General features: G+C 50.8%; 1 protein-coding gene across 1 annotated transcript; it reads left to right on the top strand.

Moving 5' to 3' along the window:
* The first annotated feature begins 3,746 nt into the window (after window positions 1-3,746).
* KRT7 (keratin 7) lies at window positions 3,747-19,328 on the top strand. Its single transcript, XM_007518320.3, has 9 exons — window positions 3,747-4,268; window positions 5,493-5,704; window positions 8,263-8,323; window positions 9,959-10,054; window positions 11,730-11,894; window positions 12,918-13,043; window positions 16,141-16,361; window positions 18,641-18,675; window positions 19,026-19,328. The coding sequence occupies exons 1-9, from the start codon at window positions 3,945-3,947 to the stop codon at window positions 19,181-19,183; spliced, it is 1,398 nt and encodes a 465-aa protein (XP_007518382.2). The 5' UTR covers window positions 3,747-3,944; the 3' UTR covers window positions 19,184-19,328.
* Window positions 19,329-20,106: the final 778 nt, after the last annotated feature.

Raw genomic sequence — 20,106 nt, 5'->3', positions numbered from 1 at the left:
TGCCCTAGTTGTTGCAGCCTCGTTGCGGTTATTATTGCCATTGTTGACGTTGCTTTGTTGTTGGATAGGACAGAGAGAAATGGAGAGAGGAGGGGAAGACAGAGAGAGAGAGGGGGAGAGAAAGACAGACACCTGCAGACCTGCTTCACCGCCCGTGAAGCGACTCCCCTGCAGGTGGGGAGCCGGGGGCTCTAACCGGGATCCTTACGCTGGTCCCTGCGCTTTGCGCCACGTGCGCTTAACCCACTGCGCCACCGCCGACTCCCTGATCCTGGGTTCTTATGTATTGCAACATGTGCACTCAACCAGGTGTGCCACCACGCAGCCTCCCTGTAAAATAGTTCTTAAATGAACATTCACACATTGAAAGGTGCGCTTTCAATGCTCTTACCTCACCTTGCTCAGAGAGCTGCTGGAGGATAGGTCCTATTAAAACTGTGGTGGTGGGGGGAAGCCAGGGGGGCTAAGAAAGAAGAGAGCAATGCAGTAAACTGGGAATCTAGTGCATGGAAAAAAAACAGGAGGTTTGTTGCTTGGGTGGTAGTAAGGGGTCATCTAGAGCTGAGAGCAAGTGCAGCAATTCACACAGGAAGCTAGGGGGACCTCACAGTTGGCTTAGGATCCAACTTTCTTGGGTCTAAAGCAGCGTATTAGGAAGCTTTACAGTCCCCTCCTGTGCATCTTCTTTACTCCCACACAGAACACTCTCCATTTCTGACACTACTGGTCATTCATGCATGGGGTGGGGGTGGGTTCCTTCACACCAAGTAATCCCATGACACAGCTAGGTGTCCTACGAGCTCATTCATTTCTGACACATTTGGCTGAAGACAGCCTCAGACCCCACGGCTTAAAGACTCAGTCTCATGAGACCACCCTCCTCATTTCAGACATCAGTTACAGGGCCAGGTTGTCACCTGTGCTTCAGATGAGCCAGCTATAAATGTTAGTTCCTCACAGTTTTTCCTTTTTTCTTTCTCTTACCCCAGGGTTATTTATCACTGAGAAGCAGCTAGTTCCACTTGCAAATGCAGTGGGCCTGTGGTGTCCAGGGAGGTCTGATGCAGTCAGGGAGGGCTGTGAACCAGGGCTTGCCCTTCTATTCAGATATAAGCTTCAGAAGGCAGTGGGGAAAGCCAGGCAGGGAGGGTAGGACCCCATGTGCTAGGTATACTTTTGTGGGTGTCTGTGAGGGATAGATCACTCTAGAGGAGAGAGAGCCTCCGAGGAAACCAAAGGATGGCTGCTGGTTAAAGCTCTGTGGGGTTAGCTTGTTTGAAGGGCTTGCATGGATTCTGCTGGGGCTAGCAAGTGGGTTGGAGTAGAGGCTGGCTTTAGATGAAGCACAGGACTAGACTCTCTTGAGGTCAGGAATTTGATCTCGAGCCTCTTGGCATGGACAGTTGCTTTGAAAGCCCTCCAGAGGTGTTTATGCACACAACTTGGCACTGAATGGGTTCCAGGCTCTGCCTGTGAACACAGAGACAGGAGGAGACTGGTGAGGGCTGGAGCCGCCAGGAACATTTCAGGGAGGGGATGGAGAGGCTGAGGGACAGACCTTGGAATGGGGAAATGCTACTCAAGGGGAAACTGGGCCCTGGGCCCAAGGAACCTACAGACCTTTTTTCTCCTTTGATCATCTGTTGTAACAGCAGTGGAGCTCTCCTCTGTAAAGACAGTGGCAATGACTTGTTGGGGTCACAGGTGCTCTGACAAAAATTTCTCTTATAGGATGCAGGGGAAAAGTGGAGGACAGGCAGGAATTCCTGGCCTGGGAAGGGCATGGCCCAAAGTCTAGCCAATGGGAGGCTGTGGGAGGGGCCAGCTACAGAATGTGGGGGTGGCTTGGGGGTTTAGATTTAGGGGGCTGGGGTGGGAGATGAAAGAAAATAAAGATTTGAGAATGACCTCTGAGGAGTAACGGAGATGGATAGAGAGAGGATTAAACAACTGGCTTCTTTTGCTTGCTTGGAGGTTGAGCACAGGGGAGAAATTAGATTCCTATGTTTAGGGGCTAGGTGGTGGTGCACCTGGTTAAGTGAACACATCACAGTGCACAAGGACTGGGGTTCAAGCCCCTGGTTCTCACCTACAGGGGCAAAGTTTCATAATGGTGAAGCAGGGCTGCAGGTGGCTCTGTCTCTTTCCTTCTCTACCTCCTCCCCTCTCAGTTTCTCTCTGAAGCTATCAATAATAAATGATTCATAAGAATAAAAATAAATAAAGTTAAAAAAGGAGTCCTTTGATTACATTTATCACAGGGTTAGGGAATCTCTGTGCTCTCTGAAAATGCCCAGCTAAGTGTCTCCCTCTTATACCCAAAAAGAGATAGGGGACATCCTTCTGTCTGTGGTCTGAGCTGTCCCAACACCAGTGTGGACACAGGGGAGGGGAGAGGGTGTGGGACTCTGCTGAATTCACTGAAGGGGGGCTGAACAGTGCATGCCTTGTCTGCCTGAAGTAAAAAACCCACCCTCTTTCACCCCGTTTGTCCCCAAGGACTTGGTCTGAGGTGACAACCTGGCCAGCTCACTGGGCAGGGATAGAGGTGGGCCACAGGTGACAGCAGATCTGGTGGCTTCCCCCTAACTCAATTAGGTGGTGGTGGTGGGGCCATGCAGAAGGTGTGGTTTGTTATGGTCCTGTGTCCCTGTTTCTCCTCATGGGCTGGGTCTGAAGTTACTGGGTAGTGTTTGGTAGTGCCTTTGGGTGGGGAGATGATGAGAGCTGGAGCCCTTGGCACAGAACAGGAAAAAGGCAGGGGTGTGGCCAGTGGGGAAAAGTGTTGGAGGACAGACACTAGCACATGCAGGACACACACAAGTGTGTGCATTTCTGTCTTCACAGGCATCCCCAATGTAGACTCCCACAGGCATATACAACAGGTGCATATGGACAGATGTGTTCTGACTGCCACAAAGTGTCTCTAGAACACACGGGTGTCCCCTTATTCCCTGGAGACAAATGAAATAAGTGGCCAGGAATGTTATTTAGGGGCCCAGGGTAGCAATTCCCACAGAGTTCTGGACTTGGCTTTAGCTGCCTGTTGGGGTGGGGAGTATAGGGGTCAGAAGTGGGATCATGCCCCCCTCTTGGCCCATTTTCTATACAGAAAGGAGATGTGGCCAATGAAACCAGCCAGGCCAGGCCCCCCCAAGGGTTTGATTACTTAAGAACTGAGCTGACCTCTCATGGAGGGGCTAATTAGGGGAAGGAAGGCTGTCAGGGGAGGACCCTCTGGCTTCAGCAGCCTCCTAGACTAAAATTTTGTTGTCCACCCTTCCCCCTAACCTTTTTAAAAAATATTTTGCTTTATTTAATTTATTTGTTGGATACAGACAGAGAGAAACTGAAAGGGAAAGGGGAGATAGAGGGGGAGAAAGATAGAGAGGCCTGCAGCATTGCTCGAGAAATTTTTTCCCTGTGGATGGGGCCCAAGGACTTGAACCCAGGCCCTTGAGCATTGTAACATGTGCACTCAAGCAGGTGCTCAGGTATGCTACCACCTGGCTCCCTTCCCCCTAACCTTTTATCCATTGTGCTCTCTGTTTTGGTCTCAAGAATCTGGATATTTTCCAACTCTTTCCCAAGCCTCCTCCTGGAAACATTCCCTTACTAAACCTGTCTCAGCTCTGCTGGTCGGCTGTCGGCCACTGTTCTGTGTCCACCGCAGCAGGGTCTCTGTTCAGTGTGGGGCCCATGGGTCCCCTTCTCCACTCAGGACCTTTGGACTGGGACCTGGGCATGGGCCAGGTGGGTGGTATGGAGGGCGGAAGTGCAGCCCTGGAGGGGCAGGAGACAGAGAAAAGTTGCCTGCAGCCAGGCCCGCCCCTACCTGTGTAAGCTGATCCACTGGAGCCTAGTGGATAAAAGGGGCGGACTCGCTGAGGCCAGTGAGCTTGGCTGACCCCCCTCCTCCCTGCCTTCAGTCTCACCCAGCCACCATGTCCATCCACCTGAGCAGCCAGGTCTTCAGCTCCCGCTCAGCCGCCTTCCCGGGGCGAGGTGCCCAGGTGGGCCTGAGCTCCAGGCGCCCTGGCAGCTTTAGCAGCAACAGCTTCTATGGCCTGGGCTCTTCACGGCCTCGTGGGGCGGTGCACTCTGCCTTTGGGGGCCCTGTGAACCCCTGCATCCGTAGTGTCACGGTCAATCAGAGCCTGCTGGCCCCACTGCAGGTGGATATCGACCCCACCATCCAGCAGGTGCGCCAGGAGGAGCATGAGCAGATCAAGATCCTCAATGACAAGTTCGCCTCCTTCATCGACAAGGTGCAGTGACCCAAGGGTGCCCCTTCCAGGACTGAGGCCACAGCAGCTATCTCCAGCTGGGGTGGGGGTGGGGGTGACTGGTGGCTGTTATTCTTTCTACCTATAAAGTTTAGAGGGTTTCCAGAGATAGTTCTGTCACTCCAGTTTTCTCTTTGCACCCTTTTTCTCTTTGAGGGACTACCTGCAGGGAGACAGAGATAGGCTAAGTGGTGACCCACCCATGTCAGCTGAAAAAGACCCCTGCCCTCTGCTGTCTGTGTCAGGCAGGTACTGCAAATAAAAGACTGGAAAGGCAGCTCCCTGACATACTCGTCTGGTCCACCAGCCTCCTTCTGTTGCTAGGAGGTGAAATTCTATTATTTGCCTTTGGAGGTGACCCCTTTTGGGGGACAGAGCATTGAGGGACTCTGGGGAAGGTGTTTTTCTCCCCATGACTGTTGGCTGCTTGCATACATGGGCCACACAGGATGGGAGGAATGAGAGAAGAAGTGGAAAGGTAGGGGCAGGTTTGACTTTAGGACTTAGGAGGGTTGGGGACAAGGTGGGACAGATCCTAGGAAGAAGGATTAGTTCAGCTAGGTCACTCTGCCAGGACCTTCTGGGGGGTAGGCCAGACCTCCTCTTTGCTGCCTGTGTGCATGTCTCTGCTTCTCTTGCCCCATGCCCTCTGTTCATGTACCATTTAGACCAGGTGTGTCCTTCCGGCTTTGAGTCCTTCTAGCTTGCCCCAGAGCCAGGTCCCCCCTGTACTGTCAGGCTGCTCTGCTTTACTGGCTGCAACTCCAAGTCCTGCTACCCAAGTTGCTGGTTTGGAGGAGGCTTGTTTCCCACCCAGCCATGCTGGGTGCTCTTTATAGCAGCTTATCTAACATACGCTTGATTGCAGCACCTAGTCCCAAGGCCCCATTGGGGGCAAGGGAAAGGAGAGGGGGAAAATGGATACTATGAGAGGAAGCTTAGGAATCCCAGCCTGAATCATGTTCAGGACAGACAGGAGGGGACAGCCCTTCTGGGAGTGAGGTGGAGACAAGCATTTGGAATGTGATGGGGAGCAGAGGAGGTCCGACCCTAAAGCACAAGCCTCCAGGACACATCAGTGAGCCAGACTGCCTTCTGAGTCACACCAGAGATAGAGTTGTGGAGGTGAGGCTGGTTCAGCAGGGTAGGCTTCCTAGAGGAGAGGGTCATGGGCCCCTCAGGAGCATCCTCCTCCGCTCTCTTTAGGTGCGGTTCCTGGAGCAGCAGAACAAGTTGCTGGAGACCAAGTGGTCACTGCTTCAGGAGCAGAAAGCCACCAAGAGTAGCCACCTCCCGGGCATCTTCGAGGCCCATATAGCTGCCCTGCGCAGGCAGCTGGAAGCCCTGCAGATGGATGGGGGCCACCTGGAGGTGGAACTGCGGAACATGCAGGAGGTGGTGGAAGACTTCAAGAACAAGTACTGTCCCCCAGTGCAACCTGCAGCTTTCCACACCCCCGTCACAGTGTCTCTTACCTGCTGACCCTCTGCAAAAACCCCCTCTGGGCAAGCAGTTAGGGGTGCAGGGTACAGTACTCCCTGAAGGGAAGGTGTTGATGGATATATTCTCGGCTTTTCCTCTCTTTATTTTGCTCCTAAGGGATGTTGTCAACTCAGTTTGGTCTTTTCACTTGACTCATTTCCAGTGCTATGTCTGTTCTTAGCCCTGGCCTGCACGGTTCCCCTTAGGTGCCTGATCAAGTCCCCAGAGTGGCATAGCGTCAAGGTGTCCTATGGCAAATGCACTTGTAGGAAATTCCCAGATTATTCCAGAGCAGTTTTACTTTGTTCAGGTGAGGAGTTAGAGTCCGGAGTAGTTCAGGGACTTGATGGAGATCATAGGTCATGGAGAAATCTGGGACTTGAATTTGGGGTTCCTGATTCCTGGGAGGAGGCATAGGGAAAAGCCAAGAGAGAAGGCATGTTGCTGTGTGAGGTCAGGGCAGGAAATGAAAGGAGGGTGTGAGGAGGGCCAGGCAGTGCAGGGGCTGGGTAGACTGGGGTTTTGAGGACAGGCTTTTGAGGTGTTCTGAGCTCTCTTTGCTCATTGATTAGAAACCCAAGCCTGAGGCCAGGGCTGGGCCCCACCTGGCACATCTGCCCAGTGGGCACTGAGTGCTGTGCTCAGCCTGGTGGTGTGTGAGTACGTAGGAGCAGGGATGCTGGCTCCAACTGGGCATAGAACAAACAAAGGCTTCTGTGAGGACACCCATCCCCTACTTCCCTATGGCAATAATCAACAAGATTAATCCCATATCAGGTGGAATCAGACAGGTGCAGGTCACGGAAGGCCTGGGGCAACCAGTAAGCCCTTGTTGCCATGTGTACACATGTGCATGCACACTTATCACACGCACTTCCCAGTTCCAGAGCCTCCGAGTGCCTGGGCAGCCAGGTGAGCTCTGAGCTGGGGCTGGAGGAGGTGCTAGAAGTGCTACAGGGAGGGCCCCTGGGTGCAGAGATTACTGAGCCCTCCACCACCTGCTCACATTCTGGGTCAGCAGTAGGGCTAGACCGAGGGCCTCATAGAGCTTCCATAGCTACTGGAGAGAACCTGAGGGAGTGGGACTTTGGGAGTCCAAGTTCTGAGAGATTCTCTGCCTGCCTGAGCATCTTGCTTGCCCCCAGTCACCCCAACTTACTCCTGCTGCAACCCAGCAGCATTTAGGCACTGCTGGGTCCCTGCTCTGAGTACCTTTTCTCAAGTTCCCAAGTAACTGTTGGGTTAGGTCAATTCAGACCCTTTGAATTTGGCTATGCTGTGCTGAAGTCCTCTTGTGAGCAGGCAGGCAGCTGGCTGCTTGGGAGAAGGGGATGGGCAGAGGCTGTGGGGGTAGTGACTAGGGCTAGGCTGTCTATCAGGGCCTTCACGCTATCAGGATTTTTTTTTTCCTGGTTGTTGTTGTTGCTGGGAAGACTCTGGGTCAACTATTTTTAGGTAGAAAGAGACTCAGGGTGGGGGGAAGAAAGAGAAAAGGAAGAGGGAAAGAAAGTGGGAGGAAGAAAGGAATGGCGGGTAGGAGGGAAGGAAGTAGAGAGAGACACACACCATGGTTCCAAAGCTTCCCCCCAGAGCTATAGTATTCCCATGTGACACACCAGTTCAAATGTGTGCAAAACAGCGGCCCTCCCAGGTGAGCTATCTGGACAGTCCAGCTTCCTTCTTGTTGGTGGAACCAGGATGTCATGGGCATGCAATTTCAATGCTCCAGGTCACTTTTTTCCCATTAAGTTAGACACAGAGACTCAGAGAAGGGGAGATGCCACAGCACCAGAGAATCCTCTTTGCTCACAGATCTCTTATGTGGTGCTGGGGTTCAAACCTGGGTCGTATGCATGGCAATACATCCACCTTACCTGGTGAGATACTGCTCTGAACCTCTTCCAGGACTTTTCTGCACCCACTTCCTGAATCCAAAGGGTTTTGAGCCTTCAAGTCCTTTATTTGCCTTCAAGTCCTTTATTTCAAGTCCTTTTATTTTATTGTGGTAGGACTAAGGTTGTGGGTATGGGCTCAGGCTTTAAGTCTGGGGATTGCCACTGATTATTTTAGTGACTACACAGAGCACTCTGTCTCTCAGTGCCTCTGCTCCCTCCCCTGACCACCACATTATTGCTACTGGATTTTCTTTTTTTTTTGGGGGGGGCGGTTAAATGAATACTATCCAGGGAAGCATGTGACATGGCATATTAATACCCATCCTATGAAATGGTTCATGTTTGTGTTTGCTTTATTGCTCCTAGTAAATGAGGTGACCTCTGTCCTTTAATTCACATCCTCTCCCTGTTCTCTCCCATGCTAAGATTCAAAGCCCTAAAGTAGCCTTGCAAAAGTCAGGGACACGAAGATCCATAGCTGACACCTGTTTGTCCAGGTGCATCATTGAGATGAAGGTGATACAGAGCAGATTGCACACTTGGATGTGTCAGGGGTGCAGGAAAGGCTGAATACCACCACATCCCCTCCCCTGCCACAGGTATGAAGATGAAGTCAACCGACGCACGGCTGCAGAGAATGAGTTTGTGGTGCTGAAGAAGGTGAGAGTGGCTGACAGGTGGGGTGGCTGGCAAGTGTTGACTGAAAACCCATGGGACAGTGGACTGCTGAGCAGCCAATAGGGCTCTGTGGGCAAGGCCTTGTCTCCTTGTCTGTGGGCTGCAGGAAGGGAAGGATGGGCTCAGAAAAATAGTGCTCTCAAAGCCAGGCCCTCACAGCACAATGTGTGCGTGTGCCTGTGTGCATGTGTGGGGAGTTCCTAGACTTGATACTAGGCATGAAGGGGTTAGAATTAAGACCTAAGGGGGAGTCGGGCTGTAGCGCAGCGGGTTAAGTGCAGGTGGCACAAAGCACAAGGACTGGCATAAGGATCCTGGTTCGAACCCCGGCTCCCCACCTGCAGAGGAGTCGCTTCACAGGTGGTGAAGCAGGTCTGCAGGTGTCTATCTTTCTCTCCTCCTGTCTTCCCCTCCTCTCTCCATTTCTCTCTGTCCTATCCAACAACGATGACAACAATAATAATAACTACAACAATAAAACAACAAGGGCAACAAAAGGGAATAAATAAATAAAATAAAAAAAAGAATTAAGACCTAAGGATGGAGACTAGAAAGGGAAATTTCAATTCTTTTCTTTTTTAAAGGTCTGTTTTATTTATTTCACAAGAGGGAACAGACAGATAGAGACAAAGAGATATAGAGAATCAGAGTCTCACTTTGACATATGTGATATCATAAAAGGAACTCTGGATGACATGTGTGTAAGTACAGAATTCCACCAATGCACCTCCTTCAAGGTCAAATAAAGGGAAATTTCAACTCCAAGTAAGAAAGTGCTCAACCACAGGACATTTTACTATGGCAAAGTGTGGCAGCCCTCACATATTTGGTGAGTGAGCAGCCTTGAGGCTGAGTGAGCTCCTTGAGTTGCTTGGAGCTATTCAAGCTGAGGTTGGAAGGCATCTTAGAGGGGCTTGGTTGAAGCTTCTGACTCAACACATACTCCCTGAACAGCACCGGATTCTTGGCCCATCTTCCTTAGAGATTCTGGTAGGAGTGAATGTCTTCCAGCCCATAGAAGCTTAACATCAGGAAAATAGAATTCAAGGCATCTGGAAGTCATGTAGCCTTATAGTGTTCACCAGGACATACCTGTTTTTTGAAAACCAAACCAAACCAAATCAAACCAAACCAAACCAAAACCAAAAAATGAGTGCACACTAAATGTCTATACTTGAGAGAATTTTCCTTTTTGGGAGAGATGCCCCTGTATCAAAATTATTTTATGCTCTTCTACCTGGTAGATGAGATGGCAAAACTTACAGAATTGAAGTGCTTTGCTCAAGATCACATAGCCATCAGTGGCTGGAGCCAGAGATGTGTCCAAACCAGCAAAACCTTTAGGAACTCTTCTAGGGCTAGGAATGGGGCTTCAGGATTTCTGTGCTACCAGTGCTGAGAAGACTCCCCAACCCTGGGATGCATACAGATGTCTGTCATTAGCCTGAAGGGGTGGGAGGTGGTGGTGGTTATAATAGGAGCAACTCATGTGTTTCTTGGTAAAGCAGTCATATTTGGCCCAGTAGGATGGACAGTGCTGGCTTGCTATGCCCCCCTAAACTGTTCAGGACACTGAGGATGTAGTGTACCTCTACCCTTTGTCTCCTCACACCCCAGGATGTGGATGCTGCCTACATCAGCAAGGTGGAGTTGGAGGCTAAGGTGGATGCCCTCAATGATGAGATCAACTTCTTGAAGACTCTCCATGAGACTGTGAGTGCATGGGGAACATGTTACAACTTCCATGTCCTAGCCAGGGTGCTTCTGGTCTACCCCTGCCTCTGTACCTGCCTAAGTAGTGTGTGTGTGTGTGTGTGTGTGTGTGTGTGTGTGTGTGTGTGTGTCTGTGTGTGTGTACTTATGTTGCTGTTATCCATAATGGAAAGGGGCTCAGGAGGAGTTGTAGCCACAAGGATCAGGCCTTCCATAGACTTTGCATGGACATTTGATAGGAACATGCTTGGGGGGGGGGGGCTGAAAGCAACCAGGAGAATGTAGAGGGGTCTTGGGATGGGCAAGGTGGTCAAAGAAGCCCACATCTGGGGGGCTGGGTAGTGGTTCACCCAGTTAAATGTACATAGTACTATGCACAAAGATCTGTGCAATGACCCAGGTTTGAGCTCCCACTCCCCACCTGTGGGGGAATGCTTCACCAGTGGCGAAGTAGGGCTGCAGGTGTCTCTCTTTTTCTTTCCCCTCCCCTACCTATTTCTCTCTGTCCTGTTAAATGACAAGGAAAAAAAAAAAGAAAATAAAAGAACAAGAAGCCTACATCTGGAGAAAGAGGGGATGCTGTAGTGCCTATGCCCAGAAAGACTAAGGGGGTGGCCACCCACCCTCTTTTTCTTTGCCCTGGGCCCTGCTCTGGGTCTCTAGTACCTTTCCCTTACAAGGCTAGGGAAACCTCCCTTATCCCTGTCAATGTGAGTCTCTGAGCCTAGGGTTAAGTGCACAGGAGACTAATTCAAGATCAGTTCCCAGATTTCTTCAGCCTAGTCTTTGTCTCCATTAGCCTAACCTCTATTAGTCCTTCAGAGTGAATTTCCACATGTGCTAATTTCAGGGCCTGAACCCTTAAGACTTACTTGCAGTACTTCTAATCTCAGTGCAGACCTTCATGTGTGTGTGTTAGACACTATATATGTACATGCATGTAGGGGTGCATATGATTCTTCTTATCTCATTGCAAAAAAAAAAGTCCAGAACGTTAAATAAAGAATAAAAATTGAAAACAGGTAATCTGTCACCTTGGTATCTTTTCCAGATTTTCCCTGTACATATAAACATATAGAAAATCATAGATATTTTTTAGGATTGATCATGAAAGAGGTGAGAGAGATAGACCGCACTGCTCCACTCTGGCATATAGCGGTGCTAGGCATTGAACTTGCAGTCTCTAGGCTTCAGGCAGGTAAGCTGGTGCTTTTATGGGCTGAGTTATCTCCCTGGACCAAAATACTTATTGTGATAGGAATAGGACAGTGCATGATCATGTGATAATATGACGTATGTATGTCCTGTCCATAACTATAGTTGTATCACTGATCTTAAAGGCTGTGGAATGTTCCATTACAGAGTGGGGCATGTGTCCTTATTGGTCACCTTGCAGAAGAGTTCACATCACAATAGTGCCTTTGCAGCTCCACCGTTCCCTCTTTTATCCCCTGTAACCTCCCTAATTTGAGACGTTGCTGATGGGCTCTTTGTGAAGCCAGGGGTGGGAAAGACTGTTTAGCAGGGTCAGGGTTTGTGTCCCCTGTTGCCTGGTTTCTCACACCGACTCAGGCCTCCTCTTGTTTCTCTCTCTAAAGTGTTGGGAGCCCCAGGGTGAGTGTAGGAGCAGGGCAGGTCATGCCCCATGTCCGTACCTTCTGTCTGGCCACTACAGGAGTTGTCAGAGCTGCAGTCTCAGATCTCAGACACGTCCGTGGTCCTGTCCATGGACAACAGCCGCTCTCTGGACCTGGACGGCATCATTGCTGATGTCAAGGCCCAGTATGAGGACATTGCCAATTGCAGCCGGGCTGAGGCTGAGAGCTGGTACCAGACTAAGGTGAGTGACCCCTAGGGGCACAGTTCTTCTCATGGCAGTTCCCTTGATGGGGTGGCAGCCCTACTTTCTCCTCTCCCTATCTCAGCATTTGGCCCTGGGTTCCAGCGGCTAAGTTCTGTACCAGTGGTTAAACCTGTGGTCCTCTGTGATATCTTGGGAAGAAGAGGAAGTGGAGGTTAGTTTTGGGGTTCCCAGACTGATGGGAGACAGGGCAGAGGAAAAGGACGTGGATTAATTGTTGCCATAGCTGCCAGTTGGCCAGTGCTCATAGTGGTGAGCAATATTTCAGATGCTCTGCCTGCATCAACCCACTTCACCCACTGAGTAGCCTTGTTATTATCCCTATTTTCCAAATGAGGAAACTGTGAAGCACAGAGAGGTAGAGGAATTTGCCTAAGTCCACAAATGGGGAAACTGGATCCTGGGTAGTTGAGCTTCACTATTGTATGCAGATATGGAGGTGGGGCAGGAACTGAGAGGGTAGGGGTGGGGGACTGGGGTCAGCCAGACTACTGGGGAAGAGCCTGAGGCAGGGTTTAAGAGCAGCTTGGAGACCTGTCCCTCAACGAGAGAGAGGGGTCACCCCCTGGTTCTTGGGTGGCAACACAGATATGCCAACCAGGAGAGATGAGGCTCTTGGTGATATGACTCAAGGGTAGTGCTTTCCGTTCTTAGGGACTCACTCTCCTCATCTGTAAGTGGATGGTGCTAGTGGTGGTGGTGTGTGGTGATGGTTACTAGGTGACCATCTCAGACTCCCAATCATCCTCCAGCATTGGGAGATGATAGGACAGGAAAGAACTCCCCACATCAGTGGGGTTAGCCCTGGGGAGCTGCCTTGTCCTCCCCGTTCTGGCTGGGAGAAACCTAAGCCCCTGCCCTTGCCCTCACAATCAGCAGCCAGGCCTCCTGTCACTGCACATGGGTTGTTGGGAGTCAGGCGGTCCCTCACTGGGAAGGGGTGGCATGGCTCACTCGTACAACCCCTCTCCATTCTGTCTTCATGTTGTGTGTCCCCTCCAGTTTGAGACCCTCCAGGCCCAGGCTGGACAGCATGCAGATGACCTCCGGAATACCCGGAATGAGATTGCAGAGATGACACGGGCCATCCAGAAGCTGCAGGCTGACATTGATGGCATCAAGAACCAGGTGGGACCAGCCTTTCATCCTGCTTCTGGGGTCTTTGAGGGGCAGCCTTCTGAGGCTAAGTTCAGGGTGAGGAGCAGGACTCTGGAGGTGGGGGTGACTGCTTGGTCCTGCCCCAAACTGGTCAGCTTAAATCCCTCAGGCCCACTGTGAGAGCTCCAGGAGAAAAGGTTCTCTCCAGTTCCTAGGCTGGCTGGCCAGGGTAGAGCCACTGCTCATGGCCACATTGCATGAGCTCTGAGTGCAAGAGTCTGTAGATTCTGTCTGTGGTGGTACACTGTCCACGAGAGCAGGGGCAGAAGGCAGCAGAAACCTCTGCTGTGCCTCCCAAGTTCCTGTCCCTAGAGCTCACTGCCCTACCTACCCTCCCTGGCCATGCTCTCTGCACACTAGCCACCTCCTGGATCCTGCTTTTGCCAGGCAAGTTCATGCTCCAGGGCTTTTGCACTTGGTGTTTCCTCCATCTGGAATGTGGTTCTACCAGCTCCACATGACCACCTCCTCTCTCTCTCTCTCTCTTTAATATTTTATCTAGTTATTATTGCATAGAGACAGAATTTGAGAGAGAAGGGGGAGATAGAGAGGGAGAGAGACACTTGCAGCCCTGCTTCACCAGTCGTGAAGCTTTCCTCCTTCAGGTGGAGACAAGGGCTTGAACCCAGGTCCTTGTACACTGTAATGCGTATGCTTAACCAGGTGTGCCACCACCAGGTCCCACCACCCCTTTCTCGTCCCTGAGGTCTGGGCCATAAGACTCCTTTTCAGAGGTAGCTTCCTCTACCTCTAGGGCACTCTGCAGCTGTCTATTTGAGGTTCTCAGGGGTGGCTAGCACTAGCTGAAAAAGTATGTTTTTATAAATAAAAAGCACTGTAATATTACTTTGTGAGAACAAGACCTGTCTGTCTGGTTTCCTGCCCTGCTCTTCCCAGAACCTGGCTCAAAGCCACTGTACAGGACTTGGACCCCAGCCTGGTGGGAGGATTGTGTGAAGTGAGGGTAGGGGATATTGAAGAGAAAAGGATCCCTGGTCCTGACTCAGGCACAGGGTGGGTGAGGCAGCCACAGGTGAAGTGCTGCCAGTGTGGAGAGAAAGTGACAGGTGCGGCTGCTTCAGGAAGTTAATTCTCTCTTTTAAAAAATTACATTTTTTATTATCTTTATTAATTGAATAGAGAACCAGAAATTGCAAAGGGGGAGATAAGGGAGGAGAAAGACAGAGAGACACCTGCAGCACTGCTTCACCACTCACAAACCCCTGCAGGTGGGGACTGGGGGCTCAAACCAGGGTCCTTGCACATTATAACATGTGCACTCAGCCAGGTGTGCCACCACCTGGCCCCTAATATTTTAAAAATATTTAATTAAATATTGAATAGGGGCAGAGAGACATCAAGAGGGAAGGGGGAGATAGAGAGGGAAAGAGCCAGAGAGACACCTGAAGCCCTGCCTCATCATTTGTGAAGTTTTTTACATATAGGTGGGAACCAGAGGCTTGACTTGAGTCCTCGCACATGATAATGTGTGTGCTGTACGAGGTATGTCACCCACCTCCCTCAAGAAGTTATGTTCTGGATGATGTGAGGGGATAAAGGTGGGGTATTTACCTGTGAAGGTGCTTCCCTCAGGGTGCTGCAGGCTGTATGCCCTAAGGTGGAGGCAGCCTCCTGGCACAGATGCAGGCCATGAATCTCCTGTAAAGTGGCACTTCTAGGAAGGGAGAGGAAGCAGCCTCCCAAACTTCACAGCTTCTTCAGGACAGAGCCGGGCCCAGAGAGAGTGGGAATGCCCTGATCAAGGACACTGATGTAACAGTAGAGGGTACTGACCAGTGAGTGAAGGACATGGACCATCAGAGGGCCTCTTGGGGGAAGCTGAGCAGAGACAGAGGACAAAGCCGAGGGGGAGGCCTGGGTGCAGAGAATGACTGGTAAAATTAAGGAGGAAACAAAGTAGGTGAAGGATGGACATGGTGGCCCTCTGAGCTGAACAAGGGGAGATCCAGGACACCACATGCTCCTGGTATCATGGGGATATGTCCCAAATGGAGGAAACACTAAAATTTTGAAAGAGCACACAGTGTGGAGCTAAGGGTTCCCAGCTGAATCTCTCTGCTCTGAATGCTATTGGAGAGAGAGAGAGAGAGAGAAAGAGAGAGAGAGAGAGAGAGGGAGAGGGAGAGAGAGAGAGGAGTCTCAGAGCATTGCTTGCTTCTGGCTTATAGTGGTGCAAGGGAATGAACATGGGCCTTTGGAGCCTCAGGCATGAAGGATTTTTTGCAGAGCTTGGCAGTGGCACACAATAGCTGAGCACACACATTAGCATGTGCAAGGATGTGGGTTCAAGTTTCCAGCCCCCACTGGCAGGATGGAAGCTTTGCAAGTGGTAAAGCAGTGGTGCATGTCTCCCTCGCTCTCTTTCTTTCTTTCTCTCCCTCTATAATTCCTCCTTCTATCTCAATATCTCTGCCTGCATCCAAAAAAAAAAAATAAGTGAAATATAAAAAAGAAAAGTTGTTACTTAAAAAAAGAAAGCCCCCTTTTTTGTATAACATTTATGCTATCTCCCATGTGCACTGGTTGCTGTTTTAAAGGTGTTTTTTGGTTCTTGTTAATTGCCAGATATCTGGAGAGTCAAACTAAGATTCCATGACCCTGAATCTCATCAGCTGGGGCCAAGGGCTGGGCATTTATAAATCATAATTGCCTTTACTAACAATAATCACAATGACAGCATTTATTAAGCACTTACTATATATAGACACTTTGTCCACTGTGTTACTGTGTAGACATGATTAAGACACTTGCATGTGACCTCACTTAGTCCTTGTACTTTCTCTGCTTATTGCTATGCTAGAAGAGAGGAGCCATTGGTTTACAGAGTTGGGTCATCTAAGTTTAGTCAGAACTGCAGTCTAGGCACTAGTATCAAGATCCACGTCTTTTTGTTGTGGGGGGTGTCCTAGTGCTCAGGGGAGAAGGTGTTTCTGCTGCAAAGAAAGCCTCGGTAAGAACACTGCCCGCAAGGCCTGCCCAGGGGGAGGCAGGAAGACAGTGACCACAGAGCACTGCCCCTGGCTCACAGCTCCTCTGCTGCCCACAGCGGGCCAAGCTGGAGGCCACCATCGCTGAGGTCGAGCAGCACGGGGAGCTGGCCCTCAAAGATGCACGGGCCAAGCAGGAGGAGCTGGAGGATGCCCTGCAGCGGGCCAAGCAGGACATGGCGCGGCAGCTGCGCGAGTACCAGGAGCTAATGAACGTGAAGCTGGGCCTGGACATCGAGATCGCCACCTACAGGAAGCTGCTGGAGGGCGAAGAGAGCAGGTGGGGCTCCCATTCAGTCACCTATCAACTTCCTGTGCATCTCTTCTGTAGGGCAGAAGTGGGAGTGGGAGGGGACAGCCAGTGCCTCTTTGCCCCTGTGGTGTAACATGGACAAGTGGAGGTTATGATGGTTTCTTTATGTGTGTGGCCCTGAGCCGAATCATTTAATTTGAGCGTCAGAACACACTCAGGAAAGCAACAGTGTAGGGTTTGTTGCTTTCCTAGTTTGCAGAGGGGAAAGCAATTCAGTTGTATCAGCTGCAGGGTTGGGACTGGCATGCACAGCAGCTCTACTGGCTCCTGGGGTCCTCTTCCATGGGGCTAGGTGATAGGTACCTCACTACAGAAAATGCTAAGCCCCTTGGTAGGAATTGAATGGAGTGGAGGCAGAGGCTGATCTCACCTTTGTACACTCATCTGCAGCCAGAGAAGAGGCTGGGGTGAGTAAGTCTTACAGGGAGTTCTTCTGAAAGACCTGGAATCTCTGTCTGTGAAGTTGGGCCTTCATACTCACATTGCTAGGCTGGTTGATTCATTTAATCAACAGATAAAGCTTTATAGCTGTGCCTTGGGGGAAGGTTAGAATTTGGAAAGAGTAAGAGAGAACAGCATGGGAAAAAGCTTGCCAGGAGAATCCATGGTTTGGCTTGTTGGAACCAAGCACCAACTGATGATGTCAGGTTGGAGGATGGTCATGCAGCTTGATTGAAGAGACAGAACATCAGTGGAGAAAGCATGAAGGCCAGTCACTTAATCTGCAAATGCTAAATTCATAAATAATACTTTCCTGAGCCTTCTTCCTGAGGGGCTGCAGAGAGGAGGCTGAAGATGAGTAGGTGGTGGGGAAGGGCACTGGGGAGCGGGCAGAATGCCTAGTTATAAGTATCCAGCTGGATATCTGTTCTAATTAAGATAGTTCTCTCTGTGCCCTCTGCTAGGGGTACAGGAACCTCTCTTTCTGGGGAATGCCTGCCCAAGCATTGTCTGGAAGTCAGGGCTGGGGACCGATCCCTCCCTCCAGGGGCAGACAAGGGGCTGAAGATCAGGCATTGGGAATGGCATGTCCAAGACCACACAACAAGCAGAGCCGCTGGTTCCTGACAGCCTAGGTTCGTTCCATCCTGCTTACTCTCAGTTTCAAGCCTGGTTCTCTGAGGGGACACTGTCCTCTTCCCGCCCCTAGGGGAAACAGAAATGTCACCTTGCTCTTATTCCTTACACTTCAACTCTTTCCAGGGGCAGAGCCAGGATTTGTTGGTAAGGAAACTCACACAATTTGGGAGACCTTTTTTTAACCATACAATGTTACAAGCGTGAAGATAGGCCTAGGAACAAATATTTATTTAGGATGAGAAAAGAAAAAAAAATTACACAAATCACTAGAGCCATAAATATTCAGGTTCCTTCTTCCTGAGTTCTTGAGGCACTGGGCCAGACATTCTCTTTGGGATTGTTGCCTGGTTGCAGCCTGGTTTCCCTCCCCACCTGCTCTGTCAGCAACTTCCAGCATTCCAGAGTCATTGGAACAAGGGGCCTAGAGGCTTCCTAACAGATCTCTCTCATTATTAGCCTTTGCTGACCTTTTCCTGATCCCTGAGCTACTAAGGCCAGCTGGGTTCCCCTTATTCCCTCCACTGAAGGTCTCCCCTACCCCCTGAAGAGTGAACTCATCCCCAAGGGCTTGGTGACAAACGGGCTGTGAGTCACAAAACAAACACACCCAGTTGGATTCTTAATTTCCAGTGCAATACCTGTTTCAGCCCCACAGGCTGCTCAGACTACCCCCCCCCCCCCAGCCTAGCTAGAACCACATTCACTCCGTCAACAACTTACTCATTTCAACACACACATTAAGTAACACTACTGCCAGACCTTTTGCTAGGGGCTGGAGGTACAGGAGCCAATAAACTACAGTCCACTTTTAGGATTTTATGCTCTGGTTAAGGGGAGGGAGCTGACTGTGGTAATAATCAGAACCACAAGAACTCACCAAGTCCTGTGTGCCTGGGGCTTTAGGTAGATTGTGTTATTCTCCCTGGCAAACAACCCTATGAGTCTGGCTCACAGGCTCCATTTGCAGGTGAGGGAATGGAGGCTCAGAGACAGTGTCCAAGATCATGTGGGTAGATAGATGGGAGGATCTGAGTGAAACTCCCTTCCCTCTCATTTTGCAAGAAGGATGAACATCAGTCCTCTCAGGTCTGGTGGGGAGGAAGCCGGGGGTGCATCCTATAGCTGGAGAGGAAAGAAGCTCTTACAGGTTTCTTCTCTGTCCCCAGGCTGGTCGGAGATGGAGTGGGAGCTGTGAACATCTGTAAGTCTTTCACTGTTGTCCATTCCTTGCCAGTGCTGTGTAGACTAGGTTGGGTCTATGGGAGGGTGCACTAGCCTGAGGGCCCTGTCTTGTGGGGCCACCCCCCTTTCCTCCAATAGCTCACAATTTCCCTGTCAAGCTCAAAGACCCAGAGAATCCTTGCTTCCTTGCCTGTGAAGAGGGCAGGATATGGATGGTCACTTATGGAACAGCCACCACCACTGCCCCAGGCTCCTTTGGGCTGGTTTCTGGAGGGCCGTGGGGCAGCTACAGCAGGGGGTGGGGATAGGATGCAGTGGGGAGGCTCTGGTAGTGGCCTTGATACTAACAGAGCCCTCTTCTGCTCCCAGCTGTGGTGAATTCCACTGGAGGTGGTGGTGGCAGGCTGACCTTCAGAGGAACCATGGGAAGCAATGCCCTGACTTTCTCAAGTGCTGGGAGACCTGCGAGCTTCAAGTCTTCTTCCATCAGGACCACATATTCCACCCGTAGGAGAGTTCGCAACTGAGTCTGGGCATGGAGAGACCCTCCTACTACAGTCATGGGTGGACCCTATTCCTTGCTCTCATCTCTGGTCCACAGATTGCAGGGGAGCAATGTTAAGGCTTCTCCTAATAAAGCAAACTCGCCAAGAGGCCTGGGTGAGCCTTGTGCCAGTGCCTGGTGTCCTGACTTCCTTAGGCTGAGCAGAAAGAATGTTGGGAGGACTGAGACCCCGGAGAGGGAAAGGCCAGGGTCTGCCTTGACAACTGAGCAGACACTGTGCAGGAGGCTGGCGAAGCACATGGGAGACATGGGAGACCTGGTGCAAGGGACTCAGCTTAGATCCAGTGTGAGGTGTTGGCCACTCCCAGGGTTGGGGCTCATTCCAACTTCAGTCTTGAGCCAAAAAATTCTCCATAGAAGTTCTAACTCCACCAGGAAGTGGGTATAAGAGGCCTTTCTTGCTGAGGTGGGGGGTGGTAGTGCAGGAGGGCTGTTTGTACTTCCCCACTGGCCTTCTGCACCTCTGCTCACTTTAGTCTTGTGCTGCCAGAGTACACTCCTCTGTGGAATGGCCACAGACATTCACTTGCTCCAGGCCTGGGTTTTGGGTGGACCAGCTAGCTAACTCTCAGGTCAGCTTTCCTGGTGCTGAGTCTGTCAGGCTCTGTGTCCTGCATGGGGCTTCCTGAATCTGGGATTCTGTAGGGGTGATGGAAGTGGGAGTGTGTCTGAGAGGGGCATCCCAAGGTCTAGATCGCTGGTGGGTGCTCTGTTCCTGGGTTCTTGGGCTGTGCATCTGGATCTTTTTGTGTGTGTGTGTGTGTGTGTGTGTGTGTGTGTGTGTGTGTATGTGTGTGTACACGTGTGTTTGTGGGGGTAAAAATCTGTGTTAAGTCTATACTTGATGAGGGTGTCTGTGGTCTGTGTGTCTTGTTTCTGATGTGG

Source organism: Erinaceus europaeus, chromosome 7, assembly GCF_950295315.1.
Source record: "Erinaceus europaeus chromosome 7, mEriEur2.1, whole genome shotgun sequence".
In the NCBI taxonomy this organism is placed as follows: Eukaryota; Metazoa; Chordata; class Mammalia; order Eulipotyphla; family Erinaceidae; genus Erinaceus; species Erinaceus europaeus.
This window is presented reverse-complemented; position numbering and strand designations above follow the sequence as displayed.

Excerpts from the sequence above, each read along its gene's own strand:
- KRT7 (XM_007518320.3), top strand. The coding sequence starts at position 3,945 with ATGTCCATCCACCTGAGCAGCCAGGTCTTCAGCTCCCGCTCAGCCGCC. Across the intron at positions 8,324-9,958 it reads AGTTTGTGGTGCTGAAGAAG|GATGTGGATGCTGCCTACAT; the intron begins GTGAGAGTGGCT and ends CTCACACCCCAG. Across the intron at positions 11,895-12,917 it reads AGAGCTGGTACCAGACTAAG|TTTGAGACCCTCCAGGCCCA; the intron begins GTGAGTGACCCC and ends TGTCCCCTCCAG.